The following is a 24,867-nucleotide window of genomic DNA, read 5'->3' as shown; positions in this document are numbered from 1 at the left end:
CCTGTACCTGCTCCTAGATGATAGTAATGAGACGTGGGCATATCCTGCTTAATGGGGTTGTTTGGTGGCTGCACACTTTAGTTAAACTGCTCACTTTTAGGTGGAACTGCCTGGATGGATAAAAGGAACAGAAAGAAATTTCAGATTGAAGCAAGAGGCGGAGAGTGAAGAAGTAAAGGCATCTCGGAGAGAAGCCATTTTTTTAACTGATTGGGGCAAAGAGGCTAGACTGCGCAGGTGCGTGATGTAGCACACCAAAGCTTTAAAAAAAAAGACACCCATATACAGCGGCCATTGTCGTAACTGCCATTTTCGGAGTGGACTGAGTCAGAGTGGGACGGCTTTGGCTCAACAGGCTTTGGCGTGAACAGGCAGAGGCGAGGGTAGGTTCCGGTAAGTTTTGTTTTGTTTGTTTAGAGTAGAGAGAATGCCAGGCAGGATGTTGGAATGTCGGGTGTCCTCGGGTGTCCCTGACAATGACACTTGAAAGAAGTGCATCCAGCTGCAGCTCCTAACAAACCGTGTTAGGGAACTGGAGCAGGAGCTGGATGACCTCCGGATCATACGGGAGAATGAGGAGTTTATAGATAGTAGCTACAGGGAGGCAGTTACACCATAGGAGCAGCGCACAGGTAATTGGGTTACCGTCAGGCAAGGGAAAGGGAAAGGGCAGGCAGAGCAGGGTTCCCCTGTGGCCACTCCCTTCAACAACAAGTATACTGATTTGGATACTGTTGGGTGGTGAGGACTTACCTGGGACAAGCTGTGGCAGCCAGATCTCTGGCACTGAGTCTGGTTCTGCAGTGCAGAAGGGAGGGGGGAAGAAGAGGAGAGCGGTAGTGATAGGGGACTCGATAGTTAGAGGTACAGACAGGAGGTTCTGTGGTCGTGACAGAGACTCCCGGATGGTTTGTTGCCTCCCGCGTGCCAGGGTCAGGGATTTCTCTGATCACGTGCACAGCATTCTGAAATGGGAGGGTGAGCAGCCAGATGTCCTGGTACACATCGGTACCAATGACGTAGGTAGAAAGAGTGAGGAGGTCCTGAAGAGTGAGTATAGAGAGCTTGGTAGGAAGTTAAAAAGCAGGACCTCGAGGGTGGTAATCTCAGGATTGCTACCTGTGCCACGTGCCAGTGAGGGTAGGAATAGGATGCTCTGGAGGATGAACACGTGGCTGAGGAACTGGTGTAGGGGGCAGGGTTTCAGATTTCAGTATAGGAAACAGGGAGCAAAAAAGGTACTTGAGGAGTATAAAAAATGCAAAAAACCACAAGAAAGAAATCAGGAGGGCTAAAAGAAGACATGAGGTAGCTTTGGCAGTCAAGGTAAAGGATAATCCAAAGAGCTTCTACAGGTATATTAAGAGCAAAAGGATAGTAAGGGATAAAATTGGTCCTCTTGAAGATCAGAGTGGTTGGCTATGTATGGAACCAAAAGAAATGGGGGAGATCTTAAATGGTTTTTTTGCGTCTGTATTTACTAAGGAAACTGGCATGGAGTCAATGGAAATGAGGTAAGCAAGTAGTGAGGTCATGGAACCTATACAGATTGAAGAGGAAGAGGTGCTTACTATCTTGAGGCAAATCAGAGTAGATAAATCCCCAGGACCTGACCGGGTATTCCCTCGGACCTTGAAGGAGACCAGTGTTGAAATTGCAGGGGCTCTGGCAGATATATTTAAAATGTCGGTATCTATGGGTGAGATGCCAGAGGATTGGAGGATAGCTCATGTTGTTCCGTTGTTTAAAAAAGGCTCAAAATTATAGGCTAGTTAAGTTTGATGTCTGTAATAGGTAAATTATTTGAAGGAGTACTAAGAGATAGGATCTACAAGTATTTGGATAGACAGGGATTTATTAGGGAGAGTCAACACGACTTTGTGCGTGGTAGGTCACGTTTAACTAATCTATTAGAGTTTTTCGAGGTGGTTACCAGGAAAGTGGATGAAGAGAAGGCAGTGGATGTTGTCAACATGGACTTCAGTAAGCCCTTTGACAAGGTCCCGCATGGAAGGTTAGTTAGGAAAATTCAGTCGCTAGGTATACATGGTGAAGTAGTAAATTGGATTAGACATTGGCCCAATGGGAGAAGTCAGAGAGTGGTAATGAAGGATTGCTTCTCTGAGTGGAAGCCTATGACTAGTGGTGTGCCACAGGGATCAGTGTTGGGTCCCTTGTTATTTGTCATCTATATCAATGATCTGGGTGATAATGTGGTAAATTGGATCAGCAAATTTGCTGATGATACAAAGAGCGGAGGTGTAGTGGACAGTGAGGAAGGTTTTCAAAGCTTGCAGGAAGATTTGGACCAGCTGGAAAAATGGCAGATGGAGTTTAATACAGACAAGTGTGAGGTATTGCACTTTGGAAGGACAAACCAAGGTAGAACATACAAGGTAAATGGTAGGACACTGAGGAGTGCAGTAGAACAGAGGGATCTAATACAAAATTTCCTAAAAGTGGTGTCACAGGTAGATAGGGTCGTAAAGAGAGCTTTTGGTACATTGGCCTTTATAAATCAAAGTATTGAAGTGTTGTCTTTACTATCTGCCACCAGAATTCACCTTGGTAATACTAACTGTGGTCTACATTCCCCCCACAGGCGGACGTGGAGTGTGCTGTGAATACACTGTATGCCAACATCAATGAACTCGAGACCAGGTATCCGGAGGATTTGCTCATTACAGCCGGGGACTTTAACCAGGCCAACCTCAGAAAAGCGCTGCCAAAGTTATACCAACATGTCTCCTGCTCCACTAGAGGCCCGAATATACTTGACCACTGCTACACAGCAGTCAAGGATGCCTACCATTCTGTCCAACGACTTCACTTCGGAAAATCGGACCATCAGGCCGTACTGCTCCCGGCTTACAAACAGAACCTGAAGCGGGAGGTCATGGTGTCAAAAGTGGTGTCACGTTGGACAGAGGAAACGGATGAGGTCCTCCATGACTGCTTTGAATCGGTGGACTGGTTGGTATTTAATGACTCGGCAGCTAACCTCGATGAGTATACCTCAGCTGTCATGGACTTTATCTTGAAATGCACAGAGGACTGGGTGTCTCGCAAGACGATCCGGGTATTCCCTAACCGGAAACCTTGGATGAATTATGAGGTCCAGTCCCTTTTGAAGGCTAGAGCTGTGGCTTTTAGGTCCGGAGATACCAGTCACTACGTGGAATCCAGGCGTGAACTCCGGAAAGCCATTAAGGGCGCCAAGAGGCAATATCGAGCCAAGTTGGAAGCCCAGGCTAACCAGAGGGATGCCAGTAGACTATGGCAGGGTCTAAATGAGATCACTGGGCGCAAAGAAAAGGCTGGGAATATCAATAACTGTAGCGCTTCTCTTCCTGATAAACTTAATATATTCTATGCAAGATTCGAACAGAAGAGGAGTGTCCTGCCCCCTCCGGATTAACCAGACCTGGTGGTATCGAGATTCATTGTCACTGAGGAAGACATTGGAAGAGCCTTCCTGAAGATAAATCCAAGGAAGGCGACGGGCCCAGATGGTGTCCCGGGACAGGTTCTCCGGGCCTGTTCAAGCGAGCTAGCTGGAGTGTTTGCTGACATCTTCAACTGCTCCCTGCTTCAGTCTAAGATCCCCTCATGTTTTAAGAAGGCAACGATAATCCCGGTGCTGAAGAAAAGCAAGGTGGCATGCCTGAATGACTATCGACCTGTGGCTCTAACATCAATTGCTATGAAGTGCTTCGAGCGATTGGTTATGGCACACATCAACCATAACCTACTGGTCAACCTCGATGCTTTGCAATTCGTCTACCAGAGCAACAGGTCAATGGCAGATGCCATCTCTCTGGCACTACATTCCTCCTTAGAACACCTGGAGAATAAAGACGCATATGTAAGGCTCCTTTTCATTGACTACAGCTCTGCCTTTAATACCATCATTCCAAATAAACTGATTCCTAAGCTCCGAAACCTGGGTCTTAGCACTCAGACCTGCAGCTGGATCTTCAACTTCCTCACAGACAGGACCCAGGCTGTAAAGATAGGGGACAAGCTCTCCTCTACAATCACTCTGAGCACCGGTGCCCCACAAGGCTGTGTACTCAGCCCCCTGCTGTACTCACTGTACACCCATGATTGTGTAGCCAAGTTTCCATCCAACTCAATATACAAGTTTGCTGATGACACCCCAATTGTGGGTAATGATGAGTCTGAGTACAGAGAGGAAATTAAGAACCTGGTGGCATTGTGCAAAGACAATAACCTATCCCTCAACGTCAGCAAGACGAAGGAATTGGTTGTTGACTTCATAAGGAGTAGCGGACCGCACAACCCCTTCTACATCGGTGGTGCGCAGGTGGAACAGGTCAAAAGCTTTAAGTTCCTTGGGGTGAATATCACAAATGACCTGACTTGGTCTAACCAAACAGAGTCCACTGCCAAGAAGGCCCACCAGTGCCTTTACTTCCTGAGAAAGCTGAATAAACTTGGCCTGTCCCCTAAAACCCTCACTAATTTTTATAGGTGCACCATAGGAAGTATTCTTCTAGGGTGCATCACAACCTGGTATGGAAGTTGTCCTGTCCAAGACCGGAAGAAGCTGCAGAAGATCGTGAACATAGCCCAGCACATCACACAAACCAATCTTCCATCCTTGGACTCACTTTACACCGCACGCTATCGGAGCAGTGCTGCCAGAATAATCAAGGACATGACCCACCCAGCCAACACACTTTTTGTCCCACTTCTCGCCGGGAGAAGGTTCAGGAGCATGAAGATACATACGGCCAGATTTGGGAACAGCTTCTTTCCAACTGTGATAAGACTGCTGAGCAGATCATGACCCGGATCTGGGCCATACCTTTCAAATATCTGGACCTGACTTGCACTACCGTACTTTCCCTTTTCTATTTATGATTTATAATTTAAATTTTTATTATATTTACTTTGATTTGTATTTCAGGGAGCGCGAAGCGCAGAAACAAATATCACTGTGATAATTGTACGCTCTAGTATCAATTGTTTGGTGACAATAAAGTATTTGTATTGAGTATGAGTTAGAACGTCATGGTGAGGTTGTATAAGGCATTTGTGAGGCCAAATTTGGAGTATTGTGTACAGTTTTGGTCACCGAATTACAGGAAGGATATTAATAAGGTTGAAAGAGTGAAGAGAAGGTTTACAAGGATGTTGGCAGGACTTGAGAAACTGAGTTACAGAGAAAGGTTGAATAGGTTAGGACTTTATTCCCTGGATTATAGAAGAATGAGGGGAGACTTGATAGAGGTATATAAAATTATGATGAGTTATAGATAGAGTGAATGTAAGCAGGCTTTTTCCACTGAGGCTAGGGGAGAAAGAAACCAGAAGATATGGGTTAAGGGTGAAGCGGGAAAAGTTTAAAGGGAACATGAGGGGGTGGTGCTTCTTCACACAGAGAGTGGTGGGAGTGTGGAATGAGCTGCCAGATGAAGTGGTAAATGCGAGCTCACTTCTAACATTTCAGAAAAACTTGGACAGGTATATGGATGAGAGGCATATGGAGGGATATGGGCCAGGTGCAGGTCAGTGGGATTAGACAGAAAAATGGTTCGGCACAGCCAAGAAGGGCCAAAAGGCCTGTTTCTGTGCTGTAATGTTCTATGGTTCTATGGAGTTTGTGCAATGGCACAAGATGAGACTTTAGACAAGAATGAGTTCATAGATGAGAAATATAACTCAGAATAGTTATGTTTTTGATAGTTGCTGATAAAAGATGTACATGAATTTTAGGAATGTAATTATTTTTATTGTATTACAAAAGGTGGGTGACTAAGGTCAATATTTATTGTGCAAGCTTAATTGTCTTAAAGCAGTGCTGAGGCAGGATTTCGCTCAACAATAAAGGGAGCAATATTTTCAAGTCAGATAGCATGCAGGCATGTTGAATGGGTCGCAGAAATCAACCTGGACTGGTTACTATGCATTTTCTACTTAAACTATTAGCATCATACACAGCCCAATGAATGCTCATGAGACAGTTACATGGAGGACATTCATGTAGAATGGGGAGGGGGCCCAGGGAGACAGAAAAAAGAGAAAGTTTATTGTAGCCTGCCCACCTCCAATATACATGGGTAAAGACTACATAGCCGTCCTCACAACCTGCAACTGATATTTATGAAAAACCTTTTAACAAATATTCATTGCCTCCTGTAATGAAATGAACTAATTTTTAGAGCTTGGATGTAGCATTGGTCATTGCAACAAAGAAAGGACATTATAAAGGGTGAATCAATGCTTATGTGAACTTCATGAGAAAAAAATCTTGTGGGCAGCATTTACATGTCCCATGTAACCCTGTACTTTAATTCAGACACCAACATCAAAATCACAAGATGTAAAACCTTCTGAAGAATTCAAATTTATTCTTTTCAATTAAACTGAAATACTGTACTATATACACATGCAGAAAGCACTTCCTGAATCAAGTTCAGAAAGTCCTGAATCATTAGTTTACAATATTACAGGATTTTGCACTTCATGGAACAGTAATCTGTGAAAATCCTATCTTGGTACAAAGAACAGAATATTCCATTAATCATTCTTACAATATACACAGGACATTAACAACATATTTGCTAAAATTCCTCAGGATAAGCGACTCAAATATGGAAACCCAAAGCAATATATATTAACTAAATTAAGGTCGTCAAGCCATTATTTCTTATTGGATACTGGCATTTTCACATGAGATCAGAAAGAAAAGACTAAAGAAAATAAAATAAGAACTATATGATTGACTGAGATTAGAGGTCCAAGCAAAAACCAGGTCTCCAGGCTTGTTTATAAAACAGGCAATATCAAATAGGCTATGTTTTAAAGATGCTCCAATATACGAGTTTGCCTTGCTAACTGGCCATTGTGACACACGTCATTATAGCCTTCCAGACTTGAAAAGGTTGAGTGGGCTGAGTGAGAAAAAAATATACGAAAAGGTAAATCAATAAGCTACAGATACTAGAAATCTGAAATAAAAACAGAAAATGCCAGAACATTAAAGGTCAGACAGCATCTGCAGAAAGAGAAGCAGTTAATATTTCAGACCAGGGACACCTTAAGGGCCCCTCATCACAGAACTGAAACATTGTCCTCGTCTATTTCCTCAGATGGTGCATGGCTTCCCAAGCTTTCCCAACATTTTCAGTTTTTATTTCAACTACACGAACATTTCTTTGTAGAAAACAAAACTCTTTACATTCCCTCAGCATTGCATCAATAAAAAATATTACAATTGCAATTATACTGTAATATTACAGTATTACAATTCTCAACATAAGAGAAATAGGGTTCTCTCCAGCAGGTAGGCTGCCATGTGTCCTACAAGACGTGATGGTGGAATCAGAAGTAGTCTAAAAATGATTAGCAGTGTAAAAACTAGGGATTTCAATCCAGTGTTACAGAAGATATTGTTTTAAAATGTTTTTCTCTAAATAACTGTTGAATTCCTCTTTGCAGTATCATGCACAATTGGGGAAAATATATACTTTTAAGGGTTAACTACAATCCTCTTGTTCAGGACAGATTTAAAAGAACACGAGGAACATCAAACATCTTTGTTGAGAAATGGACTACCAGAAGCTTTAAATGATACTGCAACAAATGTTGTACTGTGTGGAAACTCGAGCCATGTTACTTGTTACAAAGGATATAATTATTGGCAATGGACAAAATTACTGACACATCATATGTTATCATTCCAGAATTACATGGAATAATGAGAAAAATTAAATGCACATATTTGTGCAAGATGGCTTTATTATCAAAATTTTCAGGGATGCCTTTTGACTAAAATCAAATTTCTTTTTAGAGATTGGTTAAAAATGTTCGACCATGAGTGAAAATGGGGGTGGGGCAGAAGATGTTGGAGGAGTAAATTGGTTAGATATTTTGCATATTAATGTAAAGCAACCTTATCTTGATAAAAGTAATATTCGAGGGATTACCCATGTTAACAAAAACAAAAATGCTTTTTATTTACATTATCAGACCTCCAAATGGTTAAAGGAGTTAAATACTAATGTCTCTGCATATGTAAATAGTAGAAATTGTGTGGAAAGATTTTAATGAATAGCACTGATGCTTTAAAGCAGCTCTTAATGTTGGCACTGTGGTGGTACTGCAATGCTGGTTGGTCATCACAAATAGAATTGTAAATCAGCGTTCTCTACAGTGATGTAGTTATCCAAAAAAAAAGGCTCCAGGAAGTTAAATTACAAGTTGTCTTCAGAGAAAAACATTTTAATTAGCTAACGTATTCCTCAAAAGCACAATGATCAGGAGGTTACATATCATCTTTCTGGGTTTAATCTTAGAGTACACCATAAGAAAATAACTATAATAAACTGTTGCTCACAAGAAATTTGGCTCCATAACATTTGGATACATGGTTAATACAGAAGAGCAAAGTTCACAGTAAAAGTAATGAAGTGAAACATTTTAGGGTGTTGGTAAATATGATGCTAGATTTTGCTGAAACACTAACCTGAAACAAATCTAAATAACTAAAAGTCAGAGGGTTGCAGTCTAAATCCATCAAAACAAGTCCTTTAAAGCAACATGTTATGTAAAAATCTGAGAGCTTTAAAGAACTTTAATTCACATATAATGAAAATATTTTGCTAGGCAATCACAGCCACATATACATCAACATAATGCAACAGTTCAAATATACAGAACACATGCTAAATTGTGGATTAATCCTAATACACATTATCTAAATTATTAACCAGGTCATTTTAATCTAATGTTCACTAATGATTTCTGTTCTATTACTTCCAATAAAAAAATAGCAATATCGTTTGCAATACTGATTAAGCACCATTTTAAATTTATGCTTAGTAAGTGTGGGAAATATATAAATGAACCGTAGGTTTTGAAAAATGTAAATGCTGGAAGTCTGAAATAATTTAATAATCAAAGTGTACAACAGGCCTGTCAGCAGATTCTGAATTTTAAAAGATCTAGATAAATTTGGCCAGAATTGAAATATTTGTATTCAGAACAATAACCAACTTAATTTGTTACAAAGATTAATGCATTTTGTACAATAAATGAACACTTACTACAGTTTTAAAAGTTACTCCAGTCTAATGGTAAAGGGAGTTTGGGAGGGATAAAGATGGTCATATTGTGTATTAAATGTCAGAGAAAGTAAATATGATTTATATTCACATGAACCCAATCAGATAGAACTGGAGGACATGGTGTTATTGGAAAGCAAATTTAAAAGCATTATGTAACTAATTCAGAGAAACTCAGATGAATGCTCATGAGATTTGGACAACAGATTTGGTTGAATGTTGATTGTCCAGACAGATATGCTTAGCCTTGACATCCAAGAGCAAAAGGTGGAGGCGGCAAGATCTAGATCCCTGTTGTGATATTTTAGAAAAGACCATGCAGTAAGTGGTTGATCTTACAATACATATTTTAATAATAACATTTCTCTTTGAACAGCCTGGAGAGCGAAGACATACCTGGAATCAACAATTATGGGTTGATATGATGCAGTTAATATTGATTTTGTTTTCAATCTTGGAGTTGCACCAAGAGGAAAATGTTTTGCTGGAAATAACTATTTAATAAGCTTACTTAGAATCAAATATTTTTAATACTTTGTTATATTCAGTTCCAAAACTGCAATTTTGGCTAACTGCAAAATTGATTTTTTTTTAATGGAGTATTTGTTTCACAGACTTCAAGAGTTCAGTGTCTATTTCACAGTTCAATATTTTGACTATAATACAGGATCATTTTTGTGTTTTTTTTTTGAAAAGGCTTCTCCCAAGATGACAGATGCCTGTTTATTTTAAGGCAACACTCCTGTAAAGTCTAAACTATACAACAGAATCCATAGGTTACAAAAATAGTCAAGTTTTAAAGCAGGTTAATATATTCAAAATAGAAATAATCTCAGAACAGTGCTGAATTAAATCTGCTAATGTAAATCTACTATTCTGCTACTGCATTCTTATGCTGACAAGTCATTTTCAAATCAATTGAGTCATTGGAAAGGCAAGGTGGACAAAATCTTTTCAAATCTGAGAGACGCCACAGACAATTTGCCAAAATCACAGGAATCATTGTGGTGGCTGGACACGACAGATAGCCTGTCTGCATTACTTCAGCCAAGGTGCTAATCAATCTAACCAAACAAGTCTTCCTGCAATTTCCACCTACTGGTTAGCATATTGTAGTCAAAAATGAAATCACCATAATGGCTTACTATAGTAAATTTATAAACCACCGGGATTAAGATTTTTCAGGTTAATAGGGTAAAATAAGTAAAAATTTTACAAAACCATTATCATACTAACTTTAACCTTACCTGACTAGCTTGAGAAGTAACTTTACAAGCTTCAAAGCTGCTTAAGAATATTACTGACCAGATTCACTACTACCTCTGACATTGTGATTCAATGTAGGATGTTTCAGCTTGCAATAGCCATTCAAAGCCACCTATTTTTGAAGCTCTCAAATATAAATATAAAGAGAACAATAGTACTTCAAGGATGAAAAGCCCCATCTCAAGTCCTGAACTAGGGCTGGTTTGCTCACTTCAATACACAGACGCACAGGAGAGGAGGAAAGAGAGGAACTGCTTATCTTCAGCTTTTAGAAATATGGTTCAATAGAAGAAGTACTTTTCTAAGTAGTAATCACAGTCTATGATCAAAAGAAGAAAATGTTTGAATAGCAAATTCACAAGTCCATCTTTGGCATTTCACAGTGATCCACAGATTAGAAAAAGACACAGATTGTGTCAGACAATGCTGTTTGTGCCTCTCAGTCCAACTCCACGGGCAAACTGTTCTAGAAGTCCACCAATGGCTGACGGGCTGGAAGATATGGATCTGAGGCCTACAGTTGCACTGTATGCAGACAAGAATATGGCTCTGACTTCCTCTAGCTTGGCCCTTCGTTCTGGGATGTGTGGATGTCTGCAAAGAGAGAAGTAGGTCAATTATACTGCTAATTTGAGATTCACCAAAATTGCTCTATTCCATACAGGTTATGAAAAACAATATGCTTGAGAAGTCCAGGGATACAGCATTTCTTTACTTCAAAAGAAAAGAGTCCACTAGTGGTGCAATATGCCAATAGTCACTGTGTCAAGTTCACAGTAAAACAAGTATTTTTGAACTTGGTGGTGCAAATACTAGACGCATTAGTAGAACATACTAGACTGGTTCAAGAGCAAAAGTGGAAGTAATTGAAATGGTTCAAAGTTAAATAAAAAAATTAAAACTATAGTTTGACTTCAAATAAATATTAAAACAATGCCATTTTTCAATTTTTTCCCCAAAAAGGAACACTGTGGGGATTGGTTGCAAATAAAATGCTGTCCCATAAAGGGAAAACAATAATTACCCTTAAGTATAGTCATGTAGTTACAGATTCACTCGGACTGGATGGATTTTAGGAAATCCATGTGTGTTGACTTTAAACAAATTAAGAGATTTATACTAAATAACAACAGGCTTGAAAATGTACCAAAATTTGGTGGTGGTGACAATTTTGTGGTAGACAAATTCTTATAATGTTTAAAATGTCAACATTAAAATATCCTTATTTTGGGGAGGGAGCTCTGGAATTTAGACCTAGTGATGATAAAGGACCAGCAATATATTCCCAGACAGGAAGGTGTGCAATTTGGAAGGGATCCAGCAAATGTTAGTGTTGCCCTGTGCCTGGTGTGGAACCTCCTTCCTGGTGACACAGGTCAAAGTTTGGAGGAGATGTTGGGAGTAGCCCAAGCAAGTAACTTGTGTACTTTTTAAGATGGTACTCACTGCAACAACCAGCATCAGTGGTCGTGAATGGAAGGCCAATACAGTTCTTGGAGCTGCACACATCCAGGTAAGTCGAGATTTCACTCCTGACTTCCGCCTTGTGCGTCTGTCATTTGTGGGAACCGAAGATTTAGGTGGACAAAAGAATGCAACTGTTGGTTTTGTCTTGGATAGTGCTGACTTTCTGTGATTTACTGCAGCTACTTTATATACACACAAGTGAACAATATTCTGAAACACACTTTTGTCTTAGAGATGGTGGAAAGGCTTTAGATCGCTAGGAGCTGAGTCACCTGCCACAGGACATCCAGGCTTGTCACAGTATTTATATGGCTGGTTTGCTGAGTTTTTGTTTACTGTGACTGATGTGTAAGATACTGAAGGTGTTAGGCAGATTGATGGCAATGCCCCTGAATCTCACGGGTAGGTATTAATATTTTTGATGGACATGTTCACTGCATGGTTAATTGATCTTGCGGCATGTTTATTTGATGAGATGTAACTGGAATTGAACATTCCACTTCTGATTCACAATACAGTTAAGTGTTAAAACAAGCCCATCTTTCTTCACGTGTCATGGCTTCCACATACAGGGCAGTTTTGTTTTTAAATTCAAACTTTCACAAGTGCTCCATCAGTTTTCCAAGATACTAGCATGATCTGTATCAAATACAACAATACAACTTAAAGTATTTTAGTCTTGAGTGTGAATGCTAACTTAGTAGGCATTTCTGAAGCATTGAAGCAAATAGAAAAATGAATCATCATTTTGCATGGAGCATTTATGACGTGTATGAGGAACAGAGCCTTTATCTTTTGAATATCAATATGACCTCATTAACCAGGAGAAACATTACAGCGATCCACAAAACTCCTACAAACTTCAGTGGAATGTGCAATTACACTAACCCACTACATCAGAGAGATGCCAATCTCAAATTTTGAGTTTATGCATTTCACTTACGACAAGGAAATTGTTAAAGGAATGAATGACACCTGAATACATCCAATGGAAATCCCTATGGTGAAATCTTACTCTTTAAAGGATGGATTTTCTCAGATGGATAAAAATAAATTTATATATTTTTAAATACATATTCACTTAACGTAAATGATTCACAAGCAAAAATTCATTAGTGCCAAAGTAACATAGTGGTTAGCACAATGTTATTACAGCTTGGGGCATTCTGGAGTTAGGAGTTCAATTCCAGCGCTGTTCTATAAGCTGTCTTTGTACATCCCTGTGGAATGAGTGATTTTTGCCCAGATGCATGGTTTGGTTACTCCCACAGTCCAAAGTCCTGCTTGGGTAAGTTAATTGGTCATTGTAAATTGTCTCATGATTAGTTAGGGTTATAGGGTTGCTAGGATGGCATGGCTCAAAGGGCCGGAAGGGTGTATTCGACATTGTATTGTTTAAAAAAAACACCAATTGTAATCTTGTTCTGTATGTTTGATTGTACACTTATTTAAAAACAATATAAATACATTTTTAAAAAAGATAACTTTTCCACACTGCCATCCAGGCCACAATTACTTTAATGGCTATGTGGAAGCCCCTGTATTTTCATTTGCACAGGGTTAGTTGGAATCTTATTTGGTAGGACATAAAGCATCCTGTTTAATCATTCTCCATAAAGGACCTTTTCTTTCATGAACAAGAATCTCAGAGGATTCATTGGCCATATCAGCAAGGATCAGTTGGCTGAATGCTGATGGATTTAGGAATTATTTCTATTCTTTCTGCAGCTTGTCTTTACTTTCACGTTTCAATTTTGTCAGCTACTTAAACATAATGATTTTACTGACTGCAAGCGGATGCAAAAATCAAAACTTCTCCTGGCAACCTGTGTTTTTCCACCTTTATATTTTGATTTACTTCCCGTTTTGTTTCTCCCATTCCCACAATTATGCCTATTGCGCAGAGAAAGCCTCAAGCATTTGAAATCAAAACCCTAGCGCACAGAGAGCCAGCCAGAAAGAAACATACATAAATAAATAAGTGAACATTTACTTCTCCTATTTCTTATTTGGTTAATGTTGCTTCTAGTCCCCTATAGACCGACAATTTATTCTCTCCTATTCTGGAGGACTCCCCAATGTCAATCTTCCAGATTCACATCAATGTTGCTGAATACCATGCTCCATTGAAGAGTGCAAGCACAGGTGAGTCAAGGTGATTACAAGTATTTCCTTCTTTTGCAGAGCCCTGTTTCTTCCAAGTTCTAGCTGACACTGGAAGCTCATGAATAAAGATTTTTCAGACAGTGATAGAAATCGTTGGGAAGACATGAGAGTCAGATGGCGTAGACAGACAGAGGACTATTATAGGATTAAATATTTTTGATGCAAAGTTGCATAATCTCAGCAGCACTCACAGTCTCCCATTGGCTCCATCATCTTGAACGTTGAAGGGGAGAGGTGAGTCATTGGTAACTATAGCCGGGTCATGAATACTGCCACAGCCAGACACGATCTGCCAGCTGCCATAATCCGTGGAAGAGGATGAAGAAAGGGAATACTCTGTGGAGCTGCACAGGAAGACAGTGAAATACAAAATAAGCAAAAGTGGGCCCTTGGATAAAGCTAGTGCTAATTTAAAAAAATTGAGTGGTTATGCCAAAAACTTGATGAGTTTTTCCCCTTTTAGGAGGTCAGAATTTTCTCTGTGCAAAAGGCACATTAAGTAAAGCAAAGTCTGCCTGGCTCTATAGATTAAAGGCTCTGTAGAGGTCATTATAAAATTATCTGTCAATGAATACAGAGAGTTTGCAGCTAGGGTATATGGTGCATACTTAGTAAAAATGATTTCATATGTTACTTTGTGTCCAATGCTAGCCGACACTAATGTTGTTAACATTTGCATCCCATGGCTGTGACTCTTCCCGGCTTTCTCATCTCAACTCTGCAAGAGTCAAAATCATGAACACAAGACATTCTGAAGACACTGGAAACTTGAGCAGCACACATAAAATTCTGGAGGAACTCAGCAAATCAGGCAACATCTATGGAGGGGAATAAACATTCGATGTTTCGGGCCAAGACCCTTTGTCAGGCCTCAAGAATTAAAATCAGATTTGTAGAAGTATTCAAGTTGTTTCCAAAAAAAAACTTTAGGATTTAATGGGCAGAGAGAGTCTCACATATTCCATTCTCTGCAAATCAAGGGTTTCCAACACGAGCTCCACAGGACCTTGTCCGGGTACTTCGTAGGCTGGTACCCAAGATGGAGCCAACTACATTTACAACCCTCTCCAGCTTCTTTCAGTTAATGGCAAGGCTCCATGGCATAAAAATGGTTGGGAGCACCTGCTGTAAATGAATGCTCTCTTTTTATTAAAAGAGAATTCTCTAAGTAGCAGATACTTATAGTTTTTCTAGCTGTGCAAAGACTTGCATGTGCTGGATGCCATGTGAAAACTTCCTGTTGAAATTTCAAACAGTCAGTGTGCAGCACTAAGAACAATGTACTGTAGACCTCAAACACGAATCTCTGTTTTTTCTTCTGATGCTGTTCATGAGTCCTGTAGTCAGGCACTTTCCTATTAAGTCCGGAAATTAAAAAATTGGGGATAAAAGCAGAGCTAGGAATATGTCATGTTAGCTTTTTATCAGGGAATACAATGGAGTGTTTTAATGAAAATATATCCCATAGCACATATAGTTTTTAATTAAGATAGAATTTGCTTAATTGCATTTTAAAATAATGTTAAAAAACAAAAAAATTTCAAAACAAACATTAGTAATGAGTTTAGGTAGATATGGGGGTAGAATTAAACACACAGCAGGACACTAAAGAACAAGAGGAAATGAAGCCAAGAGAAGCAACAAAGGGGAACTATGTCAATGATATCTCAAGCCACATTTTTCATTTTTCCTTTACAGATTAATAAGGGCAATTCTTTAGCACCATTACAGTAGAGGCACGGTGAGGGCCTTAACAATGCTGACCCTCTGTCCAGAAAGTAGGAATGTCAACTTTAGCACAAAGACCTTAAAGAATATTCACAATTCATTGACCAGCTCAACGAGAAGCACATTTTGCCAAAACTGGGATAATGTGCTATCACAGTTATGTTGGCAGTAGAACTTGGGGGCAGATGCTAGTCAAATACTGCACTTTTCCAAAATTATTGGCAATAACTAATTATATGTCAGAAAGAAACCGATCCAAATAAAATTCTTGGTAGTATAAAAAGAACCTACTAAGGCATTGCATTAATGTAAATACTACCTGTATTTCGAGATCAATAGCTGTCAACATTAAAAAGCACGAGTTTCACTGTGAAGTTAGAGAGATGAGAACAGTAAAAATAATGATAAAGCCCAAGTATGAAACACCAAATGTTTGGTGGATTAAGAATAGCTTACTTGCACACTCATTCAAGTCGAAAGATACCCAATTAGGTTTGAATAACACTGTTTAATGTTGTGAATAAACAGTATCAGATTAATCATTTTGAGACAGTTGCTATTCTATACTACTGTAATAATTCTGCAGTTATTCACAATATTATCTGAGCTCCTTTTCTATCAAGCTATAACCTAACAAAAGTCTAATAGCTAATGAAATATAAATTGGAACAGACGCTACATAGTGCAGTACTCTTGAATAACTGACAGTTTTTCTTTCTCACCCCCCCATCCTCAAAGCGATTGAAGCAGACCAACCTTCTTTCTGGAACAGCCAAGGGGCTACTACCAGTTCTCAGGAAGTTATTTTCCAGCTGGCAGAATGATGGCTTAGGTTCGGATACACCAGGGTGCAAGAACCGGTCTTCTGCCTGGTTAGGCAAGTGTGCTTGATTCCACGCAACAGTCTGTGGTGATGATGTCCTTCCTCTTCTCCTGGAATTCAACACAGATAAATAGGAATGAATTTTATTTAAATCTAGAGTTCCTGTTTCAATAATAAGGTGATGACAACATGCATATACTCTTCCATATGCATGAAACCATGTCTCAAACAATATGAGCGCATTTTCCATTTCAGAATGATATAGACCAATTAAAAATATATACAATAGACTATTCTTGCTTCTACCATTGGGACAGCAGTCCCTTTATCACCATGTTCAGGAGTAGTTATCATGCTTCAAACATCAGGAACCTGAACCAATTCATTCACATCAGTGAACTGATCGCTGAAGAGAAGCTGTGGCCTGACTTTCAAGGACTCTACAACTCATGTTCTCAGTATTATTTATTATTTTTTTATTTGCAGTTTGTCCTCTTCTGCTTATTGATTGCTTGTCACGTCTTTGTGTGCAGATTTTCATTAATTCTATTGTATTTCTACATTGCACTGTGAATGCCTCCAAGAAAATAAATCTCAAGGTAGTATAAGGTGGCATACACATACTTTGATAACAAATTTACTTTGAACTCTGAAATGCTTTCATATCCCAGAGGATGCACAGATCTAAGACCAAGAAAAGTTGCTTTGTATTTTTATAACCAGCTTTGACAAAGCTACAAAGTTTATGTTGCTAATGAACAAGCTAATTAAGAACACTTGGTTCTTAACATTCAGAAAACCTATGATACCAGCAAAATTATTCAGATGCTGGAGATCCAAAAAAAGCCCAAAAATGCCAGAAACAGGACCATAACATAGAAGCAGAATGAGGCCATTTGGCCCATTGAGTTTGTTCCACCATTCCACCATGGCTGATATGTTATCCCTCTCAACCTCATTCTCCCCATAAACTTTAAAACCCTTACTAGTTACTAACAACCATCTACACTTTAAATATACCCATTGGCTTGGCTGTCAGAGCTGCCTGTGACACTGAATACCACCCTCTAGCTAAAGAAATTTCTTCTCATCTGTGCTCTAAATGGATGTTCCTCTAATCAGAAGCTGTGCCCTCTGGTCCTGGACTCCTCCACTTTAGGAAACATCCCCTTCACATCCACTATCTAGGCCTTTCAATATTTGATAAGTTTCAATGAGATCTCCCCTTATTCTTCTAAACTTCAGCAAGTACAGGCCTAGAGTCAAACACTCCTTGCACATTAACCGTCATTCCTGAAATCATTCAGAATCAGCTTTAATGTCACCAGTATACGTCGTGAATTTGTTGTCTTTGCGGCAGCAGTACCACGCAATATGTAATTGAGAAAAACTGAACTACAGCAAGTATATTTCATATACTGTCTATTAAATAAAGTAGTGCATAATAGAAATAAAAAAGTACTGATGTAGTGTTCATAGGTTCAATGTTCATTCAGAAATCTAATGGCAGAGGGGAAGAAACTGTTCTTGAATCATTGAGTGTGTGCCTTCAGGCTTCTGTACCTCCTTCCTGATGGTAGCAATGAACTTCAGCAAACCAGACAATATTTGGAGAGACTAAAACAGTTAGAAATATATAAACATGTTTCAACATGCTGAGAAAGATTGGAAAAAGATCAATGTCTTCCCCACCATCCATAAAAGGTTGGATCAGACCTGTCTTTCTGGTGCAACCTTCAAGGTTCTGTCTAAAATTGGATTCCTCCAAAATAGTGCATCACATCCAGAATAGTACATTCACCCCCTATGGGAAGATATTTGACAGTAGCAGTCTTTAGATAGGATACATTATAAACTTTCTGGATATGATTTTCAAGAAGAACATGCTTCATTTGTCTGAATACTGAAACAAATTTAGAAATATTTTTAATCTATTCAATATATGTAAACTGTAACCGAGTTATTTATTGTTATTTTATTTATTTTTTCTTCTATATTATGTATTGCATTGAACTGCTGCTGCTAAGTTAACAAATTTCACGACACATGCCGGTGATAATAAACCTGAATCTGATTCTGAGAAGTAGGTTGGTGTAGCAGCAAAATATTGCTCATTCGTAGAGCTAGTTCAATCTTGATCTAAGGTGTTGTTTGGGCAAACTTTGCACATTCTTTCACTGACTCTCTGGACTTACACATCCCAAAGACATGATAGCTGGTTAATTGACCACTGTAAATTAAATATTAGTTAATAGCAAAAATAATTAAAGGGTATTGACAAGCGTATTTGAGAGAGACAAAAATTGTGAGAGCAATGAGCAAGAGGAAGGAGGAAAACAGATCTCAGGCAGGGGTTCCCATCTTTTTTTATTCCATGTACCCCTACCATTAACCAATGATCAGTGGACCTCAGGTTCAGAACCCCTGTACATACAACTCCTCATGGAGCTAGTATGATTCCGATGGCTGAATGGAGATCTGTGTTGTGATTAAAAAAATTAAAAAAAATGGAGCAATAATGAAATAAAAATAAGGAATGAAAAAATAAAAATATCTAGAAGATAAATGTGTAGAGAAATGTTGAGAAACATGCAAATTGAGGAACTATGGAGTAATATCAGAGTGACTATATTAAAATTATGCTCAATTAATCTCTATCAACATGACTGTCTAAAAAAAAGAATGATTTAATTAAATACAGTGCCTTGTAAAAGTATTCATCCCCCAACCTTTTGTTCACGTAAATGAGTATTATAACCAAGAATTTTGATCAAACTGTGAATTTTATTTGTGAATTGCATGCTCTTTTTTTCATAGTAGAACCAAAAAACAGGGAAGTTTGTAAAGCATGAAAAACTAAAAACTCAAATGTCAGCTGTTCAAAAGTATTCACTCCTCCCCTTTTGCTCAGTACTTAGCTGAACCACCTGTCACAGCTATTAGAGCTAGTACCGTAGATTCCGGATTTTAAGCCGCTACTTTTTTCCCACATTTTGAACAGCTTTGAACTCTGCGGCCTTTAATCCAGAGCGGCTAATGCATGATTTTTTTTCATGCCGCCTCGTAAACATTTTGCCTCGTAACAGTAGACCAATAAAATTGATGAGTAGTTCACAGAGGTCCAATGAAATTGTACGATAAATCAAGCGCACTTTCACAATTAAATTATTGTAAATCAGTCATTTGTACTCACCCTCATCAACATGGAAAACACTCGAAGAAAAGCATTGTGCTGCCTTTATGGCAGTTATTTAGTTTATAATATTTTCGCTTAGTAATTCATTTTCTAGTTAGAAGAGTTTTAACTATATTTGTTTTCTGTACTACATCGCGGGATGCTATGACGTCACACCCGGTTTCGCCGCGTCTTGTGGGATACCAGTTTGCGATAAACGGGAAGGAGGGGGCATTAGACCCGAGCGGAACGCTGCTTTTAAATGCCGTTTGCGATAAACGGGACGGCGGGGGGGGAGCGGCGGAGCGAAAACGCTGCTTTTAAGTTAAAGGCGATCAATAACTTTTCCTGGTAGGCTGCAGTATATATATTTTTTACCAGTTGTTAGGAGATATTGGAATGTTGTTCAGTAAAGAAGTATACGCAACGTATATTTAAAAGTAGCCGCGTTACGGGCACGGTTCGAAAAAAAGCATTTGCAATATGTATTTGTTTTTGTTACCATATGGATTTAATTAAAAGTTAAAAAATCCTCACGTGTAATATCTTTCTGTGTAAATATCTCATATTACAACGTGGGACACCTGCGGCCGAAAATCCGGTGCGGCCTTTACAAGTAAAAAATTGATTTTATTTCTAAAATTAGAGCCAGTGGCTTTTAATCAGGTGCGCTCTGTAGTCCGGAATCTACGGTAGTTTTTTTGGATAAGTCTCTATTAGCTTTGACCAATGTGATGGAGCAAGATTTGCCCATTCCTTCTTACAAAATTGCTCTCAAACTGTGCCAGGTTAGTTGGGCAGAGGTGGTTGACAGCAATTTTGAGGTCTTGCCAGAAATGTTCAAATGGGTTAATGTCAGAACTCTAATTGGGCCACTTGAGGACATCAATTTTCTTCATCAGAAACCATTCCATGTTTGCTTTGGCAGTGTGCTTTGGGTAGTTGTCCTGCTGATAGATGAACTTCCCCTCCAATTTAAGCTTTCTGGCAGAGGCAAGCAGATTTTTATCCAGGATCTCTCTGTATTTAGCAGCATTCATCTTCCCATCAATCCTGACCTTATTTCCAGTCCCTGCTGCTGAGAAGCACCCCATAGCTCGATGCTACCTCCAACATACTTTACAGTAGAGAAGGTGTTACCTGGCTGAGCTGCAGTATTAGATTTATGCCACATGTACCGATTAGTGTTGAGGTCAAAAAGTTCCACTTTAGATTCATCTGACAGTAAGACGACCTTTCACATATTTACAGCATCTTCTAACTAACACTTTGCAAAATCTTAATGTGCAAGGTGTGTAAGGATATGCATTTTTTAAGACAGGGCTTCTTCCTTGCCACACTTCTTTAAATACCCTTTTCTGTGCAAGGCCTTAGAGACTGCAGCTATGAGCTTCATCTCTAGTTGCAGACACTGACTTCTGCAGCTCCCCCAGAGTGACTGTTGGCATCACAGTAGACTCACTTACAAGTGTTATTCTTCTCCAGTGATCAAATTTAGAGGGCTGGCTGACATAGGCAGTGTGGCTGTGGTTTCATATTTTTTCCCTACTTTTTCATGATGGACTGCACTGAGCTCAGATTTGTGCTTCCCTATTATCATTTCCCTGGCTTGTCTTGAATGCTCTTTTATCTTCATTTTGGTTTGGTCTGTCAAAAAATCTACCATACTGTTGGAGCTTACAGAGAAAGGGGGTATTTGTTCTTATGAATTAATTGAAAACAGGTGATCTTCCAATTTTGTACAACAACCAATTGGATGAGTTGATAAGGTAATGTACAGTATTGCCCGAGGAAAGTTAGTGCAGTAATTACAAAGGGGATGAATAATTTTACAGCGCCACAATTTTGGTTTTTAAATTTTATAAATTTTTGTCAGGTTTTGGAATTTTTCTTTAGATTTGACATGATGCACCATGTTTTGTAGATTGACTCAAAAAATCCTACTTCATTATATTTTAACATTAGAAAATGAGACAGTAAAATGTGAAAATAGTTGTGGGAACTGAATACTTTTTCAAGGCAGAGTATACGAAATAGACAGCCTGCACATTTCTAGACAAAAACAAAATCGTGAAACCTATTTGTAGATGGAAGGTGTTCTCAAGGCATTGGGAACATAAAACATATGGGGCTAAGTGACATACAAGATGTGTATGAAGATATTGTGCTGCAGTTAGGATTAAATCAGACATTACATTTGATGCTTTCATATTGTATTTTTGTTGTGTGGACTTGAAGAAATATAAGAAGTGTCATCTCTAACCTCTGAAAGTGAAAGGTGAGAAACTAACTTCCTTTCTACTTTGAAAGTGTTCTTGATACTTTTGATGCAACCCGACAAGCTGCCGCACTGCATGGTAGGACACTGCACTCTGGCAGACAGGAAGGCTCTGCAACGGGGAGTCAAAATTGCCCAATGCATCACCGGCACCACATACTGAATATTCAGAAAGGTTCCAGAAAAGGGCCAATAATGTCATGAAGGATCCCACCCTCCCTGCTCATGAACTGTTCGTCCCACTTCACTTCCGTCAGTGAGGAGGCTACAAAGCGTCCAAAACAGGACCACCATACTGAAAAATAGACACTTTCCCCAAGCTGTAAGGCTGATGTACACCTTTACCCTTTAACCGACCCCTCCACACCTACCATTACTTTATCATTTCCTGTCAGTCACCTCATGTACAGACATTCCTGTGCCTAGAGTCACTTCATGTTTATACATTCTCTCTCTCCATTTTATGTGTGTGTACCTATCCCTATACTGTATATATGCATACACACATATATATTATATATACACACACACACAAATGGAGGGTGCAATAGTTTGATTTAAATAGAGACTACAATGCGGTGAGGGAGGATTTGGCTAGTGTAGACTGGGAACACAGGCTACATGATTGGACGGTTGAAGAACAGTGGAAGACTTTCAAAGAGATTTTTCGCTGTGCTCAATGAAAGTATATTCCAGTTAAAAGCAAGGACAGTAAGGGTGGGGGCAGCCAGCTTTGGATAACTAAGGAAACAAAAGAAGCCATCAAACTAAAAGCTCGTGCATACAAAGTCGCCAAGAGTAGCGGGAAACTGGAATATTGGGAAAACTTTAAAAAGCAACAAAGAACCACTAAGCGAGCTATACAGAAAGGACGATAGATTATGAAAATAAACTAGCACAAAATACAAAAACGGATAGTAAAAGTTTTTATAATTATATAAAATAGAAAAGGGTGGCTAAAGTGAATGTAGGTCCCTTGGAGAACAAGGGGGAACTGATATTGGGTAATGAGTAAATGTCAGAGGCTTTGGATGACTATTTTGTGTCAGTCTTCGTGGTGGAGGACACATCTAACATGCCAAAATGAGAGTTTATAGATGCGATGAAAGGTGAGGACCTTGATATAACAGTTATCACTAAAGAGGTAGTGCTGAGCAAATCTGTGGGCTTGAAGATAGACAAGTCCCCTGGTCCTGATGGAATGCATCCCAGGGAACTGAAAGAAATGGCAGAAGCCGTAGTAGAGGATTTGGTGATAATTTTCTGGACTTGCGATAGGTCCCAGCTGATTGGAAGATGGCGCGTGTCATGCCACTGTTCAAAAAATGACGTAGGCAAAAGGCAGGTAACTCTTGAGCAGTTAGTTTAACATCTGTAGTTGGGAAAATGCTTGAAGCTATCATTAAAGAAGATATAGCAAGGCATCTGGAAAGAAATGGATCCATCAGGCAGACGCAGCATGGATTCAGCACAGGCAGGTCCTGTTTGACAAACTTACTGGAGTTCTTTGAGGATATAATGAGCACAGTGGATAGAGGGGAAAAGATGGATGTTATTTACTTGGATTTCCAGATGGTGTTTGATAAGGTGCCGCATAAAAGATTTATCCGTAAGATAAGGATTTATTGAGTTGGGGGTGATGTATTAGCGTGGATAGAGGATTGGTTAACTGATAGAAAGCAGAGAGTTGGGATACATGGGTGTTACTCTGGCTGGCAATCAGTGAGCAGTGTGTCGCAGGGCTCGGTGCTGTGCCCACAATTGTTCACAATATACATTAATCATCTGGAAGAGGAGACCAAGTACAGTGTACATAAGCTTGTGGATGATACTAAATTGAGTAGAAAAGCACATTGTGCAAAAGATACGATGAGTCTGCAGAGAGATTGAGTGAGTTAATCTTTTTTTTCCCCATTTGTATGAGAAACTTGGGTTCAGTGAGTGGGCAAGGATCTGGCAGATGGAGTAAAATGTTGGTAAATGTAAGATCATCCACTTTGATAGGAAAAATGAACGAGTAGATTATTGTTTAAAAGGTAAAAAGAAATGCAGCATGCTGCTGTGAAAAGGGACTAGGGAGTGATTATGCATGAATGACAAAAGGTTGGTTTACAAGTGCAACAGGATGCAATGGGATGTTGGCCTTCATTGCTAGAGGAATTGAGTTTAAGAGCAGGTAAGTTATGCTCCAACTATACAGGGTACTTGTGAGGCTGCACCTGGAGTACTGTGTACAGTTCTGGTCTCCTTACTTGAGCAAGGATATACTGGCTTCGAAAGCGGTGCAGAGGAGGTTCACCAGGTTTATTCCAGAGATGAGGGGATTAGACTACGAGGAGAGATTGAGTCGCCTGGGACTGTACTTGCTGGAATTCAGAAGAATGAGAGAACTTATCAAAATGTACAAAATTATGAAAGAGATAGATAAGATAGAAGCAGGAAAGTTGTTTCCACCGGTAGGTGAGATGAGAACTAAGGGACATAGTCTCAAGATTCAGGGGAGTAGATTTAGGATGATGAGGAAGAACTGCTGTTACCAGAGAGTGGTAAATCTGGAATTCTCTGCCCAATGAAGCTGTGGAGGCTACCTCAGTAAATATATTTAAGACAAGGATGGATCAATTTTTGGATAGCAGGAGAATTAAAGGTTATGGGGGAAAGGCAGGTAGGTGGAGATGAGTCCATGACCAGATCAGCCATGATCTTATTGAATGTCAGAGCAGGGTCGACAGGCCAGATGGCCTACTCCTGCTCCTATTTTTTTTAATGTTCTTATACACGTACGTACACATACACATAATATATAACACACACACCCCACATATTCATTGAGTTCTTTGATCTTGCTGCTTTTTTTTTAGTGCTGCATTGG

At 39.3% G+C, this 24,867-nt stretch overlaps 1 protein-coding gene across 3 annotated transcripts in view; it reads right to left on the bottom strand.

The window, feature by feature from the left end:
• Positions 1 to 6,357: 6,357 nt before the first annotated feature.
• mtmr14 (myotubularin related protein 14) overlaps positions 6,358 to 24,867 on the bottom strand; it is a 116,687-nt gene continuing 98,177 nt past the window's right edge. For 2 of the 3 annotated variants that reach the window (XM_073072858.1, XM_073072859.1), the window contains exons 17-19: positions 16,476 to 16,652; positions 14,183 to 14,335; positions 6,358 to 10,952 (exon numbers count right to left, since the gene is read on the bottom strand). In XM_073072858.1, coding sequence (XP_072928959.1) covers positions 10,775 to 10,952; positions 14,183 to 14,335; positions 16,476 to 16,652 — 508 coding nt within the window. In that variant the 3' untranslated portion in view covers positions 6,358 to 10,774. The remainder of the gene's footprint in view (positions 10,953 to 14,182; positions 14,336 to 16,475; positions 16,653 to 24,867) is intronic. The other variant, XM_073072860.1, reaches the window with a different exon arrangement.

Source organism: Hemitrygon akajei, chromosome 19 (genome assembly GCF_048418815.1).
Source record: "Hemitrygon akajei chromosome 19, sHemAka1.3, whole genome shotgun sequence".
Classification (NCBI taxonomy): domain Eukaryota; kingdom Metazoa; phylum Chordata; class Chondrichthyes; order Myliobatiformes; family Dasyatidae; genus Hemitrygon; species Hemitrygon akajei.
Note: the sequence above shows the minus strand (reverse complement) of the source record. Positions and strands in the feature narration are given on the sequence as shown.